At 36.9% G+C, this 25,316-nt stretch overlaps 1 protein-coding gene across 1 annotated transcript in view; it reads right to left on the bottom strand.

Annotated features, from left to right (window-relative positions):
* Positions 1-24,797, bottom strand: part of sptlc2a (serine palmitoyltransferase, long chain base subunit 2a) — a 34,222-nt gene extending 9,425 nt beyond the window's left edge. Inside the window, exons 1-10 of the mRNA XM_051132868.1 lie at positions 24,558-24,797; positions 22,201-22,395; positions 21,482-21,636; positions 21,088-21,236; positions 18,462-18,586; positions 16,376-16,469; positions 15,483-15,588; positions 15,079-15,298; positions 12,354-12,480; positions 1,436-1,571 (exon numbers count right to left, since the gene is read on the bottom strand). Of these exons, the coding sequence (XP_050988825.1) occupies positions 1,436-1,571; positions 12,354-12,480; positions 15,079-15,298; positions 15,483-15,588; positions 16,376-16,469; positions 18,462-18,586; positions 21,088-21,236; positions 21,482-21,636; positions 22,201-22,395; positions 24,558-24,677 (1,427 nt within the window). The 5' untranslated portion in view covers positions 24,678-24,797. The remainder of the gene's footprint in view (positions 1-1,435; positions 1,572-12,353; positions 12,481-15,078; positions 15,299-15,482; positions 15,589-16,375; positions 16,470-18,461; positions 18,587-21,087; positions 21,237-21,481; positions 21,637-22,200; positions 22,396-24,557) is intronic.
* Between the last annotated feature and the right edge of the window lie 519 nt (positions 24,798-25,316).

Here is a 25,316-nt window from a genome sequence, read left to right as displayed (position 1 = left end):
ATGACACTGGGGATGAGTAAATTATCAGGAAATATTCATTCAAGAGTAAACTAATATTTTAATAAATACTATAATATTATATAAATTATACTAAACACTGGACCACAAAAGAAGCAAGATGAGGATGGAAAAAAATAGTACATATAACTTCTGCACTATATTCTTTACCTTTGCAAGTCTGAGGAACAGATTTTAATTCAAATTACTGGCTCAAGTCAAATCATACATTTTATTTGATTTTCAGAGCTCCATACTGAGTTGCATGAATAAATTAGTTAAATTTTGGCTCTATCATCACACAAAGCTATCATGAGGCTTTGAAACACTTGGAATATAGTGCATAAGCTGTACAGGCTTATTACAAACATTTATTATGATTTTAAAGGGGTCATCGGATGCAAAGTTCACTTTTACGTGTTGTTTGAACATTAATGTGTGTTGGCAGTGTATGTACAAATCTACCCTATAATGATAAAAATCCATGCAGTGGTTTTTATTTAATCTGTAAAAATAATATCCCCTTTTTCAAATCAAGCCGTTCTCAGATGCCTGTTGGTGTGGTGTAACACCATCAGAGGCAGCTCCCACGATAGTTGATCGACATGAGCTCTTACCTCAGACCCGCCTTACATCAGCTGTAACAGTCTGACCTCCATTGTTTCGATGCCGGAGCAGGAATGTAAGTTAGACAAGAATATTTCCGATTGAGATGTTGTGTTGCTGGATGTAATGATGAACATAGTGGTCATCATTTACCCCCGACATCTGAGCCGCTGAAGATGCAGTGGATTACGTTTGTTTGTGAATGGAATGCACCTACCGATCTACATAAATGCATCTATGTTTGCACGTATCATTCATGATCCAGCTTCACTTACAGCAGAAGTGAGTATAAGGGTTTTTTTTATGAATCTTTGCTATCGCCTTTCCTAATAACATGCTAGTTCGCAAGTTTAGTGGCTAAATGTGGCTAAAGTAAACAGGCTCGTCACCCCACAAAAAGAAGAGAGGGGCGGGGTGAGCAGAGCTCATTAACATTTAAAGCAACCTCGACAAGAAGAGGATGTTTTTGGCAGAGCTGATTTTGGCAAGGTAAAACAGGTGGTAGGATTTACACTACCATTGAGAAATTTTAACCAAAGCATGTTATAGACTGTTCATTAAGACCCTAAAGAATCATAACTTGTGGAAAATGGGCATCCGATGACCCCTTTAAGAGCTTTTTTTAGAGCTTGAAAGATGCCACTACTTAATATGTACTGCCATTTTGCAGTCAGAAATTATTTGAATTTTCCCATTTCATGTTTCGTTGAACAACAGTACCAGAATATGCTTTTTTTTGTATATAGGATTTTTGTTGAAGTACTTTTTTAATATGTTGGATGTTAGCATGCATTACTAAGACATTGAAAGAAAGAGAGAAAAAAAGACTAACCCGATTTTGGCGGGCATGTAGAGCATCATGGGTACCACAGGTGAGTCATTGTTGCCATAGATGATGAATCCCATCTCCCGCAGTCTCCTGCGGAAATAGACTGTGTTTTCAGCCAACCGCTGGATACGTGAACGGCCTGAAACCAAGAAACACACCCAAACCATTAAGCTGAAGTTTTCAGGAAAAAAAGAGAAGTGATTCTGTCATCTGGCACTCCTCATCTTTTTCCACAGCCTTTCATGCGATCAGACAATTAAAATTCACCAAGCCACAAAACTCATTACTTCAGATACTAGGAAAGTCGACCACCTGAGCTATAAACTTTATACTTAAGCCTTCACGATCGGTAGATCTGAAACTGTTCAAGAAGAAATCTTTAATACCTGCTGATTTTATACCACATTTTAACTTTCCCTCGTGATATCACCAAGGCACATGCCCTGTGTACACAGAAAATGTATCAGATGTTTACATTCTATTCATCCAAAGTGCTTTTTAATCACAATTCAGATCCATCAAAGCTTGACGTCTAATGGCAGAAAGATTTTAATCAGCCAGTTAAACAAAACCCCGGTGCTGCAGGTTACAGAAGCCTGCAACAATCCACTGTGTGATTGGTGCGGAAGAAGAATACAGTAATGAGAATTATACTGCGAACAATCTTCCAGCATGGTTTCAATAATCCTGACACAAAACAGGAAAATTAGTGTCTTGATTTTTCAACAGCTCCCTCTGGAAGCGGGATGTGTGTTCCTTGGGGGAGGACTGCTTAGCGATCCATGTCAATGGAGCTCTTAAAACACTGTGATCTTACGGTCTTACGTTTCTGAAAGCCTTGGTTCTGCTTCGTCAAACATTCCACACATGCTAAAAGCTTGAGCAGAGGAATTTCCTGCTCTGTGACAATGTCTCACCCCGGTGTCATCCAGACGCCAAAAATCTAGCAATAGTCATGCCTGCCGTGCCTGTAGGGTGACACAACTACAAGGTCCCGAAAAGTCGCTGTGCTGTTATGACTTAACATTTTGCCTTTTACTGGTTTTGAAAAACAAGGGTCATTAAGAACGAAGGGATTCCAAGGTTGAACAATTCGGCCTGGACTATATGACGGGGCTATTGAGGTTCCATCTGATGAGCCCTTGTGAAAGGAGACTTGACTGGCTGTGAAACTGGACTCCTTCCTCAATCCCCCAATGTAAATTGGCCACTGACAGATAAAGCAGGTTCCACGAGTCATGACCGGGTCAGCCGCTCTGTGGTAAGGAAATTAAGCTTGGCCAATATGTAACGTTAAACACACTGGAAGCCCAGTTACATTTCTGCTGATTCCCACCAGTTCCTTGCCTAAATACAGTGGCGCTACAAACAATATGTACTGACTGTACAAACTGTATCAAATATAGCTAAAAATGACAAATTCTACGAAAATACAGGTATCTGTATCAGTCAGTGCCAAAAATAAAAGTATTGGTATCTGACTTGTTTCGGAAAAAGTGGTATTGTACAACATACCATTTAAAAGATTGGGGCAAGTACTTATTTATTTATTTATTTACTACAAAAAGTAATATTTTTAATTTAGGAAGAATACATTTAATTGATCAAAAATGTTTAAATAAATGTTTTTTTCAACTATAAATAATAATCATTAAATTAATTAATTAAATTAATTAAATTAATCATTAAAAATGTATTATTATTATTATTTTTACACAATTAATCATAGATTCCAGAAAACAACATATCACGGTTTCCACAATAATGTTAAGCAGCACAACTGTTTGTAAAACTTAGAAATATATAAAAAAAGAACATTTTAAAAATCTAAAAAACCTTTTCAACTATAAATGATAAATCAAATTAATCATTAAAATTTTTTTTTTTTTTTTTTTTTTTTTACAAAATTAATCATAGAATCCAGACAAAATATATCACAGTTTCCACAATAATATTAAGCAGCACAACTGTTTGTAAAACTGAAAAAATAAAAATGTTTAAGCACCAAATCAGAATATTACAATAATTTCTGAAGGATCACGTGACACTGAAGACTGGAGTAATGGCTGATAAAAATTCAGCTTTGTTGTCACAGGAATAAATTACATTTTTAAATACATTGAAATACAAACAGTTTAACTGTAGTGATATTTCTAGTGTTGCCAAGTCCTCTGTTTTCCTGCGGAATTGGGCTACTTTAACACTGTTGCCGCAAGTTATTTTTCATGGCCGTGGGTTGAAGTGACCCCAATAACGTGATATTTATCCCCTGGCGTGCGAATTTTACCAGGGGAACCCTGCAGAACGCATTTTTTATTGGGGGACCCCCCTTGAAATGCGTTTAGGCTAGTTTCAAGTTGCAGTTGGGCGGGTTTTGTTGTGAAAACCTGTCAGCTCTGGATATATCAGCATTACTACTGTATTTTTGATTATTTCTTTCAAAAATCTTTTTTAAAAAATTTCACCAACCCCAAACTGTAGTGTGTACTTAAAAAACTGAAGCAATTAATTCAATGTTAAACCTTATTCTGTTTAGAAGCTCCTGAACTGGTTTCATTTTAGAAACGATGCCGAAATTGAGCATAAAGATACAATAAGATACAAACCACAAAGATACAATCAAAAATACAATCAGATAATCAAAATGTAAATTTTAACTACTTAACAGTGTACATTCCAACAGCAACTTAGGAAGGCGAGTTAAATTGTAACTACACTTTTAAAAATAAAGGTTCCAAAAGGGTGTTTTTGCAGTGATGCCATAGAAGAACAATTTTTGCCTTCCCAAAGAATCTTTCAGTAAACAGATCTTAAAAGAACCATTTTAAAAATGTAAAGAACCTTTTCTGCATTTGAAAGGTTCCATGGATGTTCAAGCTTCTTCATAGAACCATTGATGCCAATAAAGAACATTTATTTTTAAGAGTGTATTATGTTTGACCGCCCTAACAATTGAGGAACCTTTAGAGGCTCTAATGAATGGCTACATAGTATTGAAACAGCTCAGGTGAACAGCTCTATGAAAATGAGCATCTGAAAGCAATAGCCATTAGCGGAAGTTCAAGCTGCCCAACATTGGGCCATTGAGATAGCGAGCAAGGGCCGTAGGGCCTTGGGGGAGGGCGAGTGCACTGAGGTGGAGCTCGAGTCTCCAAAGTAAATCTTTCTGGGGTACCTTTTCAACAGCTAGTTTCACAACGCGCACCCCCGCTAACTTCTTCCAGACCCAAAGCTGGAGGATCTGGAGCGAGAGGCAGCGAAAGGGACCAAAAGAGCTTCCAGATGTGGGGACTGTTTCCCTTTTTTGAACCGCCAGTTCCTCCTCACTTCCTTTTCATCTGAAGGGAGGAGATAAGTAAAAGCACCAGGAGTCGAGGGCGGCTGACGTGCCGAAAGCCTCCTCGCCCCTTACGAGGACCTCTCTGGAGAAGGGCAACAGGAAGCAAAGCAGCTCCTTCCAGGCTCAAATCTGTGGCCTCAATCATTCATGGGCTGCAGTGGCACTCACTAGCTAGCAGCTGTCCTGATGCTGAAGTCCAAGTCAGCGGAAAGCGAACGGGGGATTTTACACATGTTTATAGGTTGATTCATTTCACAGTCATCCACATTCACTCCTCTAATCAGTAACATCACATTCCCTGTGAATTCAAGAGACGTTTTACATCCAAACCACGTTTTACACCACCACTACTGTTTGAGGTCAGAGAGTTTTTTAAAGCAGTGTTAATTTTGACAGCAAATTTTGATTTAGGGGTTAGGGTTAGGGTTAGGGATTTTAGTCATGCTAGCTGTTTTTAGTTTTAGACTAGTTTTAGTTGGATCTACAGTAGATTTAGTTGGCTAAAATCTAATGGGTTTAGTTACAGTGTGATGCATTTATAAAGCATTTCTCTAAAATTACAAAACTCATTGCATAGGTTTGATATTAAGGTTTTCACAATATATACAGATTTAACTGCTGTGACATGTAACTTGCCTTTATATTAAAATTAAAGTGCAAGAACATGGTTTTCTTTTCAATGAAATACCAATAGTTATATAGGCTAATTATGCATTCTTTAAAACAACTTGTTTACCACACTCTTCATTTTTTTCAAGCAGACATATATACTTATATAAATACATTTAGATTAGTCTGTATTAGGGCTACTAAAGGGATTCAGTCAAAAGCAGTGAGTGATTTTCTGTCTTTCTTTTGTTGCTTGATGTACATCATTGCCACAGACAATAGCAACTAAATTAGACTGCTGTCCCTTTAGAACTGAATGCACAGATGCAGTGTACTGATCCATGTCTGATATTCTCCCAACTGTTTACATTCACGTTTACACAAATACTGTGTGTATTTCTCTGTTCATGAGACGTGAAAGAGTAGCCTACCCGTGTGCCTTGTGAGAGGCGCTGTTTCGGTGTGCGCTTTTAAACCGGACCAAATAAAGTTCTCTTTTGTGTCGTCAGATTTATCCATATGTCTGCTCTTCTCTGACTCCCACATATTGACATTTTTTAATGTTTTATGAGACATGCAGCAGATGTATGCTCACTTATGTCCCGCCAGATAGCAAAGCAGATTCATTCTGAATAAATCTCTTTCCAAATCGTCCGCCCCTAACATTGATAACAATTGGGCAGCAAATCAGCATATTCAAATGATTTCTCAAGGATCATGTGACACTAAAGACTGGAGTAATGATGCTAAAAATTTTTCTTTGCCGTAACAGAAATAAATTTACATTTACAATAAAATAGATAACAGTACTAGTTTTACTGTATTTTGGATCAAATAAATGCAGCTTTGGTGAAATTCAAAGACTTCTTTCATAAAAGAAAAAAAAAAAAAAAAAAAAAAGTCTTACAGACACCAAACTTTTAAATGATTATGTATATATTATAACAGTTATTGTTATGAAAAGCATCATTACTTGCATTACATGCAGGATTTGAATTAGTTAACCCAAAAATGTATAAAAAAGAATGTCATGACTCAGTGAATGGCTGCTGAGATTTTGATGTCCAATAAAGTGCATTCATCCATCATAAAAAGTAATCCACATGACTCCTGGCTTCCAGGTTTTTCTTGCATATGTTTGTGTAAGAAAAATATCTATATTTAGAACTTCAGAAACCGTAATCTCTAGCTTCCACTAACTGTCGTAGAGAGATTGGTGTTCCAGCGTATGACGTAGGGTGTAGGTGTAGCGTAAGCTCAGGTCAGAATATGCTAGTCTCGTGAGAACCAAGTTTTGTTTACAACAAAGGAAAACCAGTTTTCTTTTGGCTTATATCGAAATCTTCCAACATCTTTCTTATTTTTCCTTCGTCACTGCATTTGCCAACATCCTGCATCATCCGCTGGAATGCCACTCTCTCGTGAGCGTGCTTACGACAGCGGAAGCTAGAGATTTCGGTTGCGCTATGTTTGACACATATCAGTGTATTTGTACTCATACTCACTCACTGGAAAAATGAAAAACTCGCATGAGTAAGTGTAAGTTATGTGCAAGGGAAAAACCCTCTAAAGTACATTAAACAACACGCGCACCTAACAGAACAACACTGTCATGAAATTGTTCATGAGCGTCCTTGAAGCATTAAAAATGCTCTGTTTTGCTCTGTGACAATCCTTTATTTTTTCCCCCAGAGAAATGTATTTTTACTACTGCAAAGGGAAAGTACTATTAGACTTTCAATGGATGCCATATGCAATATATACTATAGTCAGTTCAGACTCAATATTGACTTTCACGCTGACAAAAATGAGGCTGTGAGGGAAAACACAACGGCACGCACTGGTTAAAAGTCCTAAATCCCATCATTTTCACAACTCACAACTTAATGCTACCCTGATTAAGGTATATAAATCAAAGGAAATCCATTGTTGATTTTTTCATTAACAATCACGTTGCATCTCTAGATGGATGCTAGTTAGGGTAAGTGTGTTGGTTTAAAATACATGCACAACAATGGAAGTGTCAAAGAAACAGAAGCACATCACATCTGGAATAACAATCCATTACCCTGCTCTAAAGGGGGTGTGGGTAAACACATTCTTACACCTAAAACATGTGTATCTGCCCTCTCTCGCAGAGCGAGTCAACACCTCAAGACTAAGATGAATAGCCAGTGTTTGTCAAGTCCGCCTGTGTGTACAGAGAAGTAACAATGAGATCAGGTATGCTCATCACCAGCAAGATAAAAACGCCAGCTTGGGTAACTACTGTGATTTACGAGGCAAAATCTTTCGAATTCTCAAATTTTTTGCGCATTTTCCCTTGAGAATAAGCAAGGCCAGGAATATTTCTTATCTGCGTGTTTGTGTGGGGACGCCAGGAGTTTCGGATGGCTTGAAAGCCAGATCTGATTGAAAGAAAACTTTTATTTCCCTTCAGGCCAAGGACACGTCGGACTGTGAAACCACTAGACTGTGAAAGCATCTGCATCTGTATTCAGAAACAATAAATGAATTGAAAATGTAGGCCAGTCCAGGACAAACCTCACTGAACTGAAAACAAAAATGACTTGAGTTTTTAATTGCCTTGTTTTCTGGTAAAAATAATGTCTAAAATCTTTAAAACAAGATAATATTTTATGCACTGTTGCGTCAAGTCATTTTAAGAGTTGTTTTAATAGACTGAATTTCGCAATATGCGTTTTTCGTCTTACTGTACTGACAGACTTTTTCCACTTGTTTTTAACTTTAAACAAAAAGTGTAAAAAAAAAAAAAAATCTGCAAGTGCAATTAAATAGAATACAATTATATTACCATTATATTAAAAGATACACAAAATAACTACAAGATATTTTTTGTAGCAAACAAATCACTAGATGAAATAAACACTACATAATGAAATGAACTCTACATAATACTCATCCTGATGATGAAATCAGCTACGCTGACTAAAATTACCCAAGCACAATGAACCGCCAAGTATGATATCCAAAACTAACTTGGCAAATGTAATAAGTAGGTGTCAAACTGGCTTCAAGAACTATTGAAACAATTTAATATTGCATAAGCTAAAGAAGTGGGATTGAAATCGTTGTTTTGACAATAAAAATGAAATGACACATTATGAAAGACTATAAATTGTAAACCTGGCAGTAAATGAGTGCTGGGGGCAATTTGTTCACACTGAAGTCACTTGTCAGATCAATACAGTGCTGCAGGCTTCAAATCAAACTTGTGGGTAAAACAGAGCAGATCAAGTGTGGATTGAGTGGGATGCAAAAAGCGAGAATGAAAGGAGCAAAGAAAGCAGGGACGAATAAGTTTCAGTTCCCATGAGGATACACAGGATGTCTCCCAGTTGACCTTTGCTTGATTAGTTTTCTTTGTACATCAACCCCCAACAAACCCACACAAACACTCTGATTGTTCGGCTTTACCTTTGTTCTCAGTCTTAGATGCACCAATATCAGTTAATCTACAATAAATGTCATCGGCTAATCAGTAACCTGTTATTACGGTGTGTAACTAAAGCCCAAAGTGCATTCAAATGCTGTCGCATAGCAATTTTTTGTTTTGTAGTTTTGGATAAATACCGGATTTATTAAATAAGAGTGATTGTTTTTAATAGTTTTCAGATTAGTCATCAAAGCTCATTAAATATTGGTTACAGGCGTGGGGATTTACTTTAAACTTCACCAAGCTAACTACTCACTTAAAAACTCCCATAGATGATGTCTTCATGCCATTTTAAGTCTTATTTTGATGTAACAAAGTGTTTATATCTAAGTGTGTGAGTTGTTTAGTTACTTTTTAAATTAGCCTTCCCATTACCACCATGAGAGAGAGATGCAGACTCCCGCTGTAATTAGGTGTTCAAGTGCGTAGCGCTGAAACCCTATCTTAATTTAAAAAAATGGTAACAGATCAGAAATCTCCACGTAAAACTGATTGTGCAGACCAAACCGTAAGTCGTAGAGACTTGAAACTTGGTGGGATGGCAGTACTCACACATGAGGCCGACAATGTGACCAAGGCTCGCCCCAATCAGCCTGACGACCCACATTGGTCACATTGTCGGCAGTGTGAGTACGCTACAGAGGACTAAAGTACAAAATCGCTCATAACTCCTAAACCGTTAGTCACAGACTCCAGTGTCTTATGTCGTTGGAATGCTCGATTCACAACGGACAAAACACATGCCTCAGATTCAATTGTGAGCCTGCAAAATTTTCAGATATTTTGGATTTTTTGAAAAGCCTTTGCAAACTAGTCCTAGGTTTTTCGACCGACTGGAACCAAACCAGTGCAGAAAGAGTCTCTGGAGAGTGAATATCAATAATTATATATAAAAAAAAGTTGAACTTTTCACTCACCATCTCAAAGGTATGCCAAAACATTTGAAAGGGGCAGGGCAACTTTTAGTAAATGCCTAATCGGAATGAGATATCTTCGCCAAACTCAGAACACTTATGTAAGAGCTCAATCTGAGGTCACAGGAAAAAAATGAGGAGTTTGGCCACTTGGTTGCACTATAAGAGGGGAAAAAACATAAAAATGGCTACAACTGGGCAACTATTTGTCCTATCAACATGAAAATTGGCACGCACGGTCTTGGTCCGAAATGCCACAAGTTTCTACAAGGACATTTGCGTAGCTCAAGAAACATGGCTGCCATTGGCCGACAAGTTTAACGTATGCTGATCGGAACGAAACTCAGTGGGCCTGTGTGACTCACGGGCCCAGAGGTATGAGAAAGATTTAAAAGATATTCAGCCACTGGGGGATGATATGGCATTTTTCAAGTGTGTAAATGATTGTACGTTGCACATTTTTTTGCACATGTGCACAATATTCCTATCATACGATAGAACTCCTCATTCTGGACAACTTTGCCTCTAGAACCAGTGCTGTCAATCAAACCGTTTGTTAAATGACTGAGGAGATGTAAAAACATACTTTTGCAAACTAGTCCTAGGTTTTTCACACAATCTGGAAAAAAACATTGCAGTACAATTCTCAGGACTCTCTAGGCCAATAATTATCAAAAAGGTTAAAATTTACCCTTCGGAAAGCTATAACGAGGTCGTTTAGAAAAGGGGTCTGCCCAAATTTACCCAAAATCCTATAAAGCCTACAGGAAAGCTCAACACTTCACAAAACCTGCTGAGCACATGTGACAGGTGATTCTAAACAAGCATGCAAAGTTTTAAGGGGATAAGACCACAGCTGACATTACAGTCAAAAACATTAAAAACATTGTCTTTCTATTGTAAATTACCTGGATTTGCCCAAAAGGATTTTTAAATCATTGATTTAGGTGCGTAAAGTCTTGCTAAATAATAGTAATTTTTTTTTCCTTATATGCTTAAATGCCTTAAGCGCTTGAACCTCAATAATCGCTGTTTGCAGCTATATTATTGTTTTATTTTTGTACTGCAAACTGTTTTGTCATTCGGAGGAAACGCCCATGATTTATTATATAAAAAAATGTCTTTATTAATGCTGGATGAGAGCTGGACTATTTCATGGGTCAAGAGTTTAGAGCTTTTTCACATCAACGTGGGATGCTGGTGAAAGTCAGGAAGTCCATTAGCAGGTGAAGGAGAAGAGAAAAGTCGCTGGGAGACAGCAAGATGTTCTCAGGAGACATCTTTAAGGATGATGAAAACAAAAAGTCTTTGTAGAGAGATGAAAATAACCCTTAGCCAAGCAAAGTTAAACTCATATTAGTCATATTGAGCACTTCACCTGGACCCGACGGACCGGTAGAGCCTGTTTGTTGTAGCTGCCAGCGTTGATTGAGTGGCAGGGGGGAAAACAGGCGGTTTGGTGGGTCTAACCAAAGGGCCAGATCACACTAGTTACGTGGGTAATTGTTAACACATTTCTGAGGTTTAAACTCTGAGCTAAATATTTTACCTGGACGGAGTCTGTGTACAGCTGTTGAACTAATCAGTCTCATTTCATGAGCGCTGGGAAATTGTATGAAGAAAAATCTCACATCGACAGATCTCCCCCCCTCCTCATCTCACTTCAAAGTGATCCTTGAGAAACACTTATTTCAATTTCTGGGCCAAGTTTATCCAGAGCGCACAGAGCAAACAAACATAAAGATTGTATTTTCACAATGAAATAAAACAGCCAATAAAGCAAAGACAAGAACAATGGAGTTGACGAAGTAAAGGGATGCTTTTCAGATAATGATGTGCAGATGAGAACAGGAAATTACATACCGAGGAAGACGTGACTGTTTACTGTACGGCTGATTGCCAGACGCCAAAAACACACATTGGTGATTGAAAGATGGGCTGATTTTGCCAAGCCTAACACCTTCATCTCGTGAACAGAACGGATGACTCTTGCCTTGTGACTTCATGACACAACGTTCTTGTTTGAAATAATTGGCATCTTGATCTGTATCTATGCCACATGATTTATCTGTTGCAATTTGTAAGTTCTGGCACGGCACTTTGGTATAGAAAAATAAACATCCGGCAGGTAAATAAATGTACACATGTAATGTAAAGCAGCGTCAAACCGCTGACGACCATCCATGGTACATCTCTGCAAGCTGATTAGCTATTTTTGGATCAATCCTGCCACCTTGTGGTGCACTCAACAACACACAGGTGATATATTTTCTTGCCTGAACATAAAAATTCTGTCTTTTTCACTCTCTCATGTCATTCCAAACATGTGACTACATGACTGTATAAATAACCTCTTCCTCACACAAAGCTATTGCATGGCTTCAATGAAAGCTGAACACAAATCATCCGGAAAACATTTAAAGAAATATATACAGCCACTATACTATTCAGTATTTCTTGTTTTTGTGTTCCATGGATGAAATAAAATAATATTGGAATACTAAAGTAAGTGGATGCTTCAGATTCTGTGAGACAATTATAAAAAAAAACACAAAAGATCACGAGTCAAGAAAAATACAGGTAAAATAATGTAAAACTCACCTACTGTCGTTCCATCCTCCCCCATAATGCACTTCATAGAAGTGATGATTTGCTCCACGACAGGAAGCGACATAGAGGTGGCATAAATTGCACTGTGAGAGTGACTTCGCAGGTAGTCTATCAAATCCTAAATCAGGAAAAACAAGATGTTTCATAATGACCAAATATTTTGTAGGCTTTGTATATCAGATAAGCAACTTAGTTTTACAAATGATGGAAAGATACATTATCATTCAAAACTTAGCACTTTTATTTAGTGACAGTAAAAACTTTACACACACACACACACACACACACACACACACACAGATGTATATAAGCCGAACAACTGTCTTCAACATTGACACTAATGAGAAAATATTTCTGATCACCAAATTAGCAAATTCAAATGATTTCGGAAGGCTTCCTGTAATTATTATTATTATTATTATTTTTTTTTTAAGAATAATGGCTTCTGAAAATTCAGTTTTGGCATCAGGAATAAACTACAATTTAAAATATATTAAAATATAAAATAGTTATTTTAAATTGTAATAGGATTTGAAAAAATAAACATTAAAAATGTAATAATAATTATATAACATAAACATATAATATTGAACAACATCACTGTTTTTACTGTATTTTAAATGTATTTCACTATTATTCATTTTCAATAAATGCAGCCTTGGTGATCATAACAGATTACTTTTACATTGCAGTAATTACACATTCAATCTTCAAATTAATGTAGAAACAACATAAAGACAGTATATATTTAAGTTTTGTTAATTATTATTTTTTTTAGGAAATTGTTCTTTTTTTCCTAATATTTAACCACTGATTATAGCCATTCAGCATTATAGTATAATTGTGAGCTATCAATTTTAACATTCATTAGACTTTAAATAATAACTTCTAATTTAAGTGAAATTAAACAATCTTCACATAAACCCATTATTTACCTGTGCCCTTCAGCAAGTAGGAAACACAAAGAAATTGAATAAAGTTCAAACACTAAATACTAAATTAAATACAGATGAATCCTTAATGCTACAAAAATAATTGATTTCCATAATTTTCTTTTGTTCTTTGATTAATACACATCACAGCAACTGGATTATTAGGTTATTTGGCTGCTATTTCTTTAAAAGCTGCCACTCCTGAACGTGATGCGGATCTGACATGCATGCTTGTAGTTTCACTCGTGCTTTAATATGAAATAATACAAACTACAGTTTTAAAGGAGTACTCCACTTCCAGAACAACAATTCACAAATAATTTACTCACCCCCTTGTCATCCAAGATGTTCATGTCTTTCTGTCTTCAGTCGTGAGGATATTATGGTTTTTGAGGAAAACATTTCAGGATTTTTCTCCATTTAAAGGACTTCATTGGTGCCCTGATTTTGAACTTCCAAAATGTAGTTTAAATGGAACTTCAAAGGGCTCTAAACAATCCCTGCTGAGGAAGAAGGGTCTTATCTAGCGAAACGATCAATCTTTTTTTTTTTTCAGAAAATACTTTTTTTTTTTCATACTTTTTCATACAACAATGTCCTCCTCTCAAGTTGTAGGAGAAAATAAGATGGGGTTTTTCACCATACTCAGTACACAGACGATGAACTTACACATGATTCGTAGTAGTGATGGAAAGTTCGGATCATTTTACGACTTTGAGACCTTTGAGTCTCGTTCAGCAAAATGAACAAATCTTTTTTCAAGTCATTTCATTCATTTTAGCAAAATATAATTAAAATGTTACATGTTACTTCCCTAACACATCTACTGCTTACACAAACGTTGATCACACTACAAACAAGACAAAACTATAATGCTAAACAGAAAAGATTCATTCACTGTTTACCTGGGTCTTTTAGTCTATGATTAGCTCACCTCACCTCTTATCCGACAAGTTTTCCGGTCGTTCGCTCATCACGTGACAGCCCCAAAAAACCCGAAGACTCAAAACAGGTGAACTAATTCCAGTACAGAACCTAATAGGATGTTGCGCATACGCAACTGAACGAATCACTCCCCAAGATGACTCGTTCTTCCCCGAGTCACATTGAAGATTCGTTCATAATGAAAGAATCATTCAAGAACCATCACTAATTCGTAGCATCGTGGACGTGCATCCCGGAGCCTGTGCTACATGAGCTTTTGTGCTTAAAAAGTATACAAATTTTTATTTTAAAAAAAAAAAAGACTGATCGTTTTGCTAGATAAGACCCTTCTTCCTCAGCTGGGATTGTTTAAAGCTGCATTTAAACTGCATTTTGAAAGTTCAAAATCAGGGCACCAATGAAGTCCATTATATGAAGAAAAATCCTGAAATGCTTTCCTCAAAAACTATAACTTCTTTACGACTGAAGACAGAAAGACATGAACATCTTGGATGACAAGGGGGTGAGTAAATTATTTGTAAATTGTTGTTCTGAAAGTGGACTTATCCTTTAATAATACGGCGTTAAACTGGTTCTTTGATTCATAGACATCACAGCAGCTGGGTTATCAGGTTACTTGGCTGCTATTACTTTAAGAGCTGCCGCTGCTGAACGTGACGCAAATCTGACACGCATGCTTGTAGTTTCGCGCTTTAATATGAAATGACACAGAATACAGTTAAATGTTTTTAACGCTTTAAACTAAAAATAAAAATTGGTTGTGTTAACGTGCAAAAAAGTATATAACAACTTCTGGTATTGGTAAACATTTTTTACAATTACAAATTGGCACTTCATACCTTCTTCCCTCCTATGTATCCACCAGCAGCACCAAAGCTCTTTGTGAAGGTGCCCATCATGACGTCTACATCTTTAGGGTCCAGTCCGAAATACTCCACCACCCCTCGACCGGTGGGTCCTAATGCCCCAATACTATGAGCCTCGTCCAGGTAAAGATAGGCGTTGTACTTCTTTTTCAGGGCTATAACTTCTGGCAGCCGTATAATGGAGCCCTCCATACTGAGTAAAGAACAGGTTAGAGTACATTAAACTTTGAAATGTGTGACAAATTAATTTGGTAGTTAAACCGTCAAGAAAGCAGAAAAGTACATGTGATGACATGTTATACACCTGAGAAAGCCACAGCAGTATGCGAATTAGCAATCACGAAATGAATTCCAGGAAAACGAGAGAGTTTAATCACCTGTAGATGCCCTCCACAAGAATGAGGATTTTCTTCCAGGGCCGATGTGTTCTAGGCTGGCCATTAATGATAGCGTCTCTCAGCAACTTCTCCAGGCTCTGCATATCTGCATTTAAGCAAATAAAATGTTTAACCCATGTTTAACCCAGAATTAAATAACTACTTTTGACCAAAATACTTTGCACAAGGCTTGTCTTCATAAAGATTAAATGGCATAAAATTGGTGTCATAAGCCAAGCCTGTATGAAAACTATGTGGTATTCTTGGGTCGTAGCGTAGTAAAATGTTGCCTGTGTCCTTGGTCATGATTTAAGAAACCACAGCACATAAATTCATTACAGAGTGTCACTGCTTCAAGCACTTCAGTAATAAGTAATCAGAATGCTGCTGAAGTTTCCCCAAGCCTCTACAATCTGACTCAAGGGCTTCAAGGACCATTACCTATTCACCTCAAGTTACTTTATCAATTTAGAAGCTCATTTATTAATCACTGACAGTTATCTGTCCAAATTGCCAATTTAAATGATCCATTTACAATAACACAGCTGAAATGCTACGGGGAGATGACCTTTCCAGTGATAAATTTCGCATTCATAGTGTTTGACTGGACATTAACCAAAATGCCATTCAGAAACAAGTCTGAAAACAATCCAGACTACAAATAAGTAAACTTCATGACTTTAAGATCAAGATTTTAACATGGGTCAAGGTCTGTCAATCTTCCACTCGAACAGTTGCAGCGTCATGGGTTATGCTTTGTGTGCACTGGAGCTGCACCAAAAGTTCATTCTTTACCTTGTGATGTTAACAGCTACGAACTAGGACTGAGGGTGTTGAGATATATAGATATGGTGATGATAAGATAAGACAAATGCCTGTTAGTGGAAACTTACTATTGTGTTTAAAGACCCGGATGGTGGAGCCGGACAGCCGGGCTCCTAGTACTAGAGAGGCATGGTTCAACTCGTCACTTAGAATCAGACATCCCTACAAACAGGAAAAACTCAGGTCAGTCAGGTCACTGTCAGAAAATGCATTTATTTGACCAAAAATGTAAAATATTTACAATTTTAAATTTTACAAATATTTTAAAACGGAATTTATTCCTGTGGTGGAAAAGAATTTTCAGCATCATTACTCCAGTCTTTAGTGTCACATGACCCTTCAGAAATCATTCTAATATGCTGATTTGCTGTTCTATAAACTATATTGTTTTTATCACACATGTAAAGAGTTGCAACCGTGACTTTTTTTTTTTTACTTAGGATTTTTTGATTAACAAAAATCTTGCAATTCTGACTTTCTTCAGAATTACAAGATATAAACTCGCAATTGCAAATTATTAAGTCAGAATTGCAAGATACACACTTGCATTTGCAAGAAAAAGGCAGAATAAACCACCTATAATCGCTGCAGGACCTGAGACTCAAACGCGCAACTTTTTGGTTAAGTCCAACTTTCTATCTATTAGGCCATGACTGCTCACGATATAAACTTGCAATTTTGAGAAATGATGTCAGAATTGTGAGATACAAACTTGCATTTGCAAGACAAAAGTGAGAACAGAGTTTTTATCTTTCAATTCTGATTTTCTTTTAATTGCGTGTTTATAAAGTCTGAATTGCAAGATACAAACTCGCATTTGCAATTGCGAGTTTATAAAGTCAGAATTACGAGATATGAAGAGAGATACAGACTTGCATTTGTGAGAATAAAGTCAGAATTGAGAGTTTTTATCTTGCAATTCTGACTTTCTTTCAATTGCGCTTTTATAAAGTCAGAATTACAAGTTATAAACTAGCAATTTTGAGAAATGAAGTAGGAACTCGTCAGAACTGCGAGATAGACTTGCCAGATAAAAACAATTCTGCAATTCTGACTTTATAAACACAATAGAAAGTCAGAATTGCAGAATTGTTTTTAATCAAGATACAAACTTGCAATTGCAATAAAAAAAAAAAAGAAGTGAGAATTGAGTTTATCTTGCAATTCTGACTTTCTTGCAATTGCGAGTTTATATCTCATAATTCTGACTTTATAAACTTGCAACTGCAAGAAAGTTATGAGAAATGAAATAAAAAAGGCAGAACTGCAAGATAAACACTCAATTCTGACTTTTTTCTCAGAAATGCGAGTTTGCATTTCGCTGTTCTGACTTTATAACTCACAATTGTGAGTTTATATTATGCAGTTGTGAGAAAAAAAAAAGTTAGAATTGCGAAATTAAAAACTCGCAATGACCTTTTTTAAATTTTTTATTCAGTGGCAAAAATGGACTTCCATAATTTAATGCATTCTTGCTGAATAAAAGTACTTCTTCACTTTATCTGAATAGTAGTGTATACAAAAATTATTACATTTTTTAATTAAACTTTTTTTTTAATTAAACTCTTAATTAAAGTTTTCTAAACAATGCGAGTTAAAGCTATTTTGCTGCTTCTTTTGTCTGTTATTTTAATGCCTGCCTTTCGCAATAATACCCATCCTTTTGAAACCAGTTTCGATCACGTAAATCTGGAAAGTCAGGCGTTTTAGTGTTAAAACACAAGACCTCTCTTGGCCTGCAACAGGAAGTGAGGTTGGGAAATCTCTGTGGTGCACTTGCAGCTAGGCGCATGTTTCCTGTGGCGATTTTGTGCCTTATCATGTGCATTCCATTGTGTGAGCTACCCAAACTGTTTGAGTTGGAACCGGTGGTCTATCCATACTATTACAGTGATCTCCTCCCTCCACACTGGTGTTAAAATGTTACATATCCACCCAGTGAGCTTAAGCCAACAAAGGAAAACATTCACACGCCAGAAACTCATGTATCATTTAAACAAGCACTGACAGGTCAAGATGGGATCCGCCTGTGCTGACACTCCTATGACTTTTAGGAGTTGCCTGGGTGGTTCATCACAGCAAGAGATAGAGACAGAGGCGCTGGCAAAGCAGGAGAGAGATAGTGAGGAATCTAAACGGTTTAGCACTTCAAACCTTGCCAGCTAATACAGGAATGTTCATGGAGTTGGTTGCAAATCCCATTCCAAAAGCCATAGCCGACTCTACTCCCAGGAACGAAGCCGTCAGTTTCTCCAACTCTTCATGCCTGTCGAGGTTACCTAAGCAAATTACAAAAATAAATCAGCTAATGCAAGCAAACACTCACTTATTATAAACAGGAGCTAGAGAAACAGCACCTGTGTGTATTTCGAAAGCAAAGTCATCCTAGAAAGCTTCAACATTAGTCCATATAATACCTAGATTCAAAGACGGCATGAAATGAAAATTCACTCTATTTTCTAAACACGTTATTGATTGAACTTCATGCATGTATATGTTTCACTTTTAAAGGTGATACATCATCGACTTTTTCCATGTTTAAGTGCTATAATCAGATCCCCAGTGCATCTACCAACCCAGAAAATGTGAAAAAGAACAACCCAGTAACTCTGTTTTGATAAACCTTTCTCAGCAAGCTTGTGAAAAAAAAGCTGCTCAGATTTCACTCACATACATAGAAAGGTGATCTTATTAGAATATTACTACCACATAATCTGCACGTTTCCACCCACGCCCTACCATTGTTTTCACAAGCGACAACGGTGTACCAGTTCTAACACCAAGGCAAAAGTTAGAGTAAAGCCTGCTAACTGTCCTGTCTTTGGCTGCACTGACAAGCACAGAACACTATTTAGAGTCCCAGCCTCAGAGGAGACAAAACAGCAGTGGATTTATTCATTTATTTACTGTATAATACGCTGCAGCCACACAGATCTAATATAAACATGCAAATTCTTTCCCAGCTGTTTACCTAAGAGACACAACTGACTTTTGCAGCTTGTGTGTTTTTAACATAAACTTGGGTGTATTTGACAGTTTAAGCGCAATAAGACATGAAAGAGAACTTAGTTTAGTACTCACATGCGGTGTGACAGGCACTTTTCAGCACGACAGACATGATAATCAAAACCAAACAGATGTTTTTTGGCAGAATATCTGAGGAACGAGCTGTAAAGGCTCAGTCCTATTCTGGAAAAGTGGGCGGGGAGCAGCAGCTCATTTGCATTTAAAGAGACATGCGTGTAAAACAGCGTGTTTCTGCTTCCACTCAAAAAAGGCATTTTCAAAATGATGTCATAAATGTTCTGAGGAGTATTTCGAGCTGAAACTTCACAGACACATTTAGGGGACACCTGAGACTAAAATTACATCTTGTAAAAAGGGGCATAATAGGTCTTCCTTATAAAATCTTAATCAAAATGTCATAACTAAACCATTCAGTGAAACGGCAGGTTAAAGTATGGCAAACTTCTCCAATCATTTTGTCAAGTTAAACCTTGCCCCTTGCTTACAATCAACAGGAAGCTTACATTCAACTGATCTGCCTTATTGTTTTTTGATAGTCTGTTATACTAAGATCTGTCAAAACTTCAGTTTCAACGCAATACTTTTTACATTAACCAGCGCAAAATATCCACACAATTTTGTAGACAGCCTCACAGCTTTCCCAGTATTTTTGTAATATTATCTGAAATCTAGAATTTTTTTTGCCAAAGTTCTTTAATAACCATGTTTAACTTTAGCTGTTACATAGTTTAGCTGCTAAAACTCTCAGAAAAGTTGAAAATGTTTAAATTCATCCTTTAACAATGCTGCTAAAGCCATTCATACGGATGTTTGGACGCATCTAAAATATGTTTTGACACTCTTTGAGCACTTCCCCACAGGATTCCTCAAATCATACTGTAGTTAACTAAACAGTAAACTAACATTATAATACAGGACATTCACACAGAATGAGCTTTTGCACTCCACTATGCTGTTTTTTCAATGTTTTCTATGTCAACATGCGGTAGATGGACATGTTCGACCATCGCGATCATGTCTTGCACCTTTCGCAGTGTTTCACGCATGACACGGGATTGTAAAAACACAGTGCTTAAGTTAAAAGAAGTTCAGCTCAAACTGAGTTTATGCTTATTTGTTCATTCCATTACCGTGTGTCACATTTTCAAAAACAAAACCACTCATAAGGATCTTGTTTAAAGGTTTTTGAGAGTTATACGTCATCTGAAAGCTGAATAAATAAGCTTTCCATGACAATATTTGGCCGAGATACAACTATTTGAAAATCTGGAATCTGAGGGTGCAAAAAAAACAAAATATGGAGAAAATCACCTTTAAAGCTCACGCAATGAACTTCTTAGCAATGCATATTACTAATCAAAAATTAAGTTTGGATATATTTACGATAGGAAATTCACAGACTTTTGGCATTAAAAAAAAAAAATCATAAAAATTTTGACCAAATACAATGTATTGTTGGCTATTGCTACAAATATACCCGTGCTACTTACGACTGGTTTTGTGGTCCAAGGTCACAAATACTTTACGAGTGACTGGTTCGCAGTGCTATATTGTGTCCTCTAATTCTCCAGTGTGTTTTGGGTGGATTTTAGGTGGTTGCTTACCAGTTAACATTAAAAAAATTAAATTAATATCAGTAGCACAAATGGTACTTGGAATGAGTTGTATGCCTATGTTTAATGCCCAAATGTGCCTTATGAACATGTATGTCCCATTATTTCCCAAAAAGCAACTGTAACCAATAAGCGCTCACCCATTTCCTGTCTAGTGCTGGCCACGCCCACCCCAAATTTCACCGTCACCTCTCCCGCAGCTGTGGCACAGGCGCCTGTGTTCTCTGCAAAGCCCAGATAATTATACGAGCCAAGGTTTATCACATCCTTCACCACTCGCCCAGTGTACCTGAAAGAGCACAATACACTTGCGTAAGATTTCTTCTGAGCCAAAACTAATCCTTGACGACCCTAGACTGGATTGTAAGTCTCATGCAACCTCATGTTTCAGGTTATAATCAAGTCCTTTCACTAGCAGCTTGAAAGTGACCTTGATATTATAATCATTAGAATAATGCAGCTCACATCTTGGGAGGTAAAACAGTCAAAGACATGCTGTTTTTTTCCTGTTCAGACCCAAGACACCCTACTTACTCAAAGGTCCAGTTGTAATCATTGGAACTGCGCTCAACAAGGTCAAACGTGGCCCCGGGAACACTGCAAATGGGCCTGTTCCAGCTGTCCCGAATCCTCATGTATAAATTCCTTGTGTAGAAATTCTCAAAGTCTTGATAAAGTGGAACAAAGTCCTGGAGAAAGAAACAAGAACAGATTCACATACATTACATTTTTTGTTCACTACATGAAAACAGCTACTAAGTTGACTTGGATCCAATATTTTAGGAAGAACGACATCCATAAAAGGCACGTAGCAAAACAAAACGCAACCTTTCAGTGCCCTAAAGTACTTTACAGTTACAGTAAACTGCACAATATCCTTCCTCTGACTAAATAGCCTCTTCCTCTCAAACTTAGACCAATAAAGCTTTACCCAGCTTCATTTTTGGGGGAGCAACAGAAAAACCATGGAAATTACATGCCATTTCAGGCATTTGAGTTTTTATGATTTAAAAACAGCTTAATAATATCTATTTTTTACTATTTCATTTTTAAAAATGTTCTTTATAACATGAAACTGTCATGAAATGTGACAATAAACCACTTTATTGATAATAAAGTGTTTCCACTGGTACTGTTCAAAGGTTTTATATTTTAATATATTTTAAAATGTGTTTCATACCGGCTAAATAAAAACCTTTGAACGGTAGTGTATATATTTGCTTTTTCCACCATGCACACATGACAATGTTTACCTTCTGCTCCTCCCTTTCTCTGGCAATGTGGCATTTCTCTATTTTCCACTCTCTCATGAAATCCCGCAGATATCCAAAGATGGTGAGGATGCCGTAGCCCATGTATGTGAGCACGGCAACCAGCATGGGAGTTTCCTCAAAGGACTCAATGAATGGCCTGCTGTAAAGTTCTCCATTGCATGCAGCATTGTAAACCTGTAAAGCAAAACTCATTAAAACACTGTAGTCATGGTACCATCACATTGTGGTTACTTATTACAAGTTGTGTAAAATTCAAACATGTGCCGTTTAGTACAATAGCAGTGGCAAGCTTTATTCATGGATACTTTGCAAAAGTCAGATTAACTTAAACAGTCTTACCAAACTCATGGTAACCAAAGGATCACGCACAAGTTTTGGACCAAACAGATAAAGTAGTTCATTCAAAACCCTGTGATTTGCAGGCACATGTGACTAGTCATGCTTCACTAACAAATACCACGGAGTCTAGCAACAGTGACATCCACGTGAGCTGCGACCAGCTCCAAGACAGCAGCACAACTTTGCATTCAGCTGCAAGGCTGAAAGCGCCTTCCCGGAAAAGTCTTTTGAAAAATGTGCGATAACAGATTTGCAAAACTTAGATGTATGTGATAAACCATTGAAAGCTGTTGGTGAACTTGACAATGGCAAATGAATCAGAAGAAGTCAAAAGAGCTGATATGACTTCACAAGACAGTTTAGTTGGATAAACAAAGTAGCTGTGACAATAACAAAGTACAGAATAGCTTGGGATAGATAAAGCTGGTCTCCCACTTAAAACACTTACAGTACACGAGGCACATGACAGAAATTCCTAGAGCTTTAACTCGAATCATGAGTTGCTGTAGAGACACTGGTCTATCAAGATCAAGATCTTGACTTGCCTTCCTCACTGCATTTAGTTTTTTAGATTCATTTATAGATTTATTATCTACAAACTTAAATGCAATGAAATATAGATCTTAATGTTTAAATATTACTAGATAAAATAGATATTTTCTACAACTTTAAATGAAGTATACTGTGTACTTCCATTTATATTAGTATAAGTAATATAAATGGAAATATTCATAAACTACACTACTAGTCAAAAGTTTTTGAACAGCAAGATTTTTTTTAAAAGAATTATCTTTTGCTCACCAAGCCTGCATTGATTTGATCCAAATACAACAAAAGCAGTAATATTGTGAATTTGTTTTTTATATAAATTAATAGTTTTCTATTTGAATATATGAAGAAATAATAGAAGTTAATACTTTTATTTAGCAAGGATGCTTCAAATTGATCAAAAGTGATGATAAAGACATTCATAATGTTACAAAAGATTTCCATTTCAGATAAATGCTGTTTGTCTAAACTTTCTATTCATCAAAGAAACCTGAAAAAAATTCTACTCAGCCGTTTTCAACATTGTAATAATAATACGAGAGTATTAAAATAATAAGAAGCATGAGAGTATTAGAATGATTTCTGAAGGATCATGTGACTGGAGTAATGATGCTAAAAATTTAGCTGTTAACTCGCAGAAATAAATTACATTTTAAAATATTTTCAAATAGAAAACAGGTATTTTAAATAGTAAAAATATTTCTAAATTGTACTGTTTTTGCTAAATAAATTCAGTCTCGGTGAGAAGAAGAGACTTTTAAAAACATTAAAAACTTTTGACTGGAAGTGTAACTACTAATATAAAATCGAACTACATCGAAACTACATACAGAATATAATTATAAATTAGGCTGGAATGAATTTGCACAGAACAATTCAATTTAAACCTATATTAGGGAGTGTAACTACATTAAGGAGAGCAGGGCTAGTTGTCACACTATTTATCCAGTGAATTTGTATCCAATTTCACAAGATTGGTTTATATTTAAAAGTCCTTGAAATCAAAAAGTTACTGTTAAGACAGGACCATCCTGACTTGCCGTTTTCAATGCATTTGACTTGCATTAATGCAAATGCAGCATGAGGTTGCACATTAACTTTCTGGTTCAACAAACACAGTTTTTCCAGACGAGTTTTTACTTACGGCAATATGACATTAGCCACATCATCGTATTTTTAATGCCCAGGGCATATAAAACGATATTAGCAGGATAACGTCTACACCTCATCTTCCTGTCAAAGTTTACTTTTCCACATGTGACCATGCCATAAACAGCGAAACTGCATGTCACGCACTCACTGAGCACAATCCTGGCACACAGAGCATTGAGAGCAGCTGCTGTTTGTTGCCATGCATCATTATTCTCATCGTACAACAAATTGCACAAGCAGATATGAAATATTAGCAATGCATGATTTAAAGATCTCAGTGCATGCTGTGGCCTCACCTTCTCCTGCTTTTGATACTGATGATGGTGATGATGGTTCTTCACCATGCCATTTCTTCCTGGTTTCACACCATTCGCTGCATGACAATCCTCATTTTTATTCCCCTCGCTCTCAGTCATACTTATCTAAGACTAAACACATACAATCAGATGCATGAAGACGGAAAGATGGAAATGAGTCGGTGATCAGGGCGACGCGCGTCACCGCTACCCCGAAACCCGCAAGAGACAAACCTGAAATTCCAGCCTCCGCATACCGGAAATCAACGCCCCGTTAGTCGCGCCAACCAATCATAGCGCGGAGCTCAGATATTGGGCGTGGTTTCTGTAGCAAAGGGCGTGGTCCTCCGTGCACTTCGGAGGCTGGGAGAAATGAACTCGAGTAACCTTTGTGTGTTTCACCTGTCTGGCTCTGCATAACTCGCATACCTGTCTGATGCTTGCAGCTGTACGTGATATCAAATCAACAATAAAATGTGAACAAGGGTATTTAATATGTTTGGGTTTTTAGGCAAACAAAAGCAGGAAGAAGCAACGTGACTAGATTTACACATCCAAGATTGCATCTGTTTCCCAAGCTATATGCATTTCCTCTTTTCACATATGCTATTACACATACAATCAAACTACTTCCCCATGCATGAGCCCAATTCAAGTGAATGGATGAAAACCAGGTATGTGTACATTTTTTGCTATTAGCTAAAAATGAATGAATGGGCACCAGATTTTTCTTTAATGCGAAAGTAAGCCTATGGGTGA

This window comes from Labeo rohita, chromosome 17 (genome assembly GCF_022985175.1).
Source record: "Labeo rohita strain BAU-BD-2019 chromosome 17, IGBB_LRoh.1.0, whole genome shotgun sequence".
Taxonomy (NCBI): Eukaryota; Metazoa; Chordata; class Actinopteri; order Cypriniformes; family Cyprinidae; genus Labeo; species Labeo rohita.
This window is presented reverse-complemented; position numbering and strand designations above follow the sequence as displayed.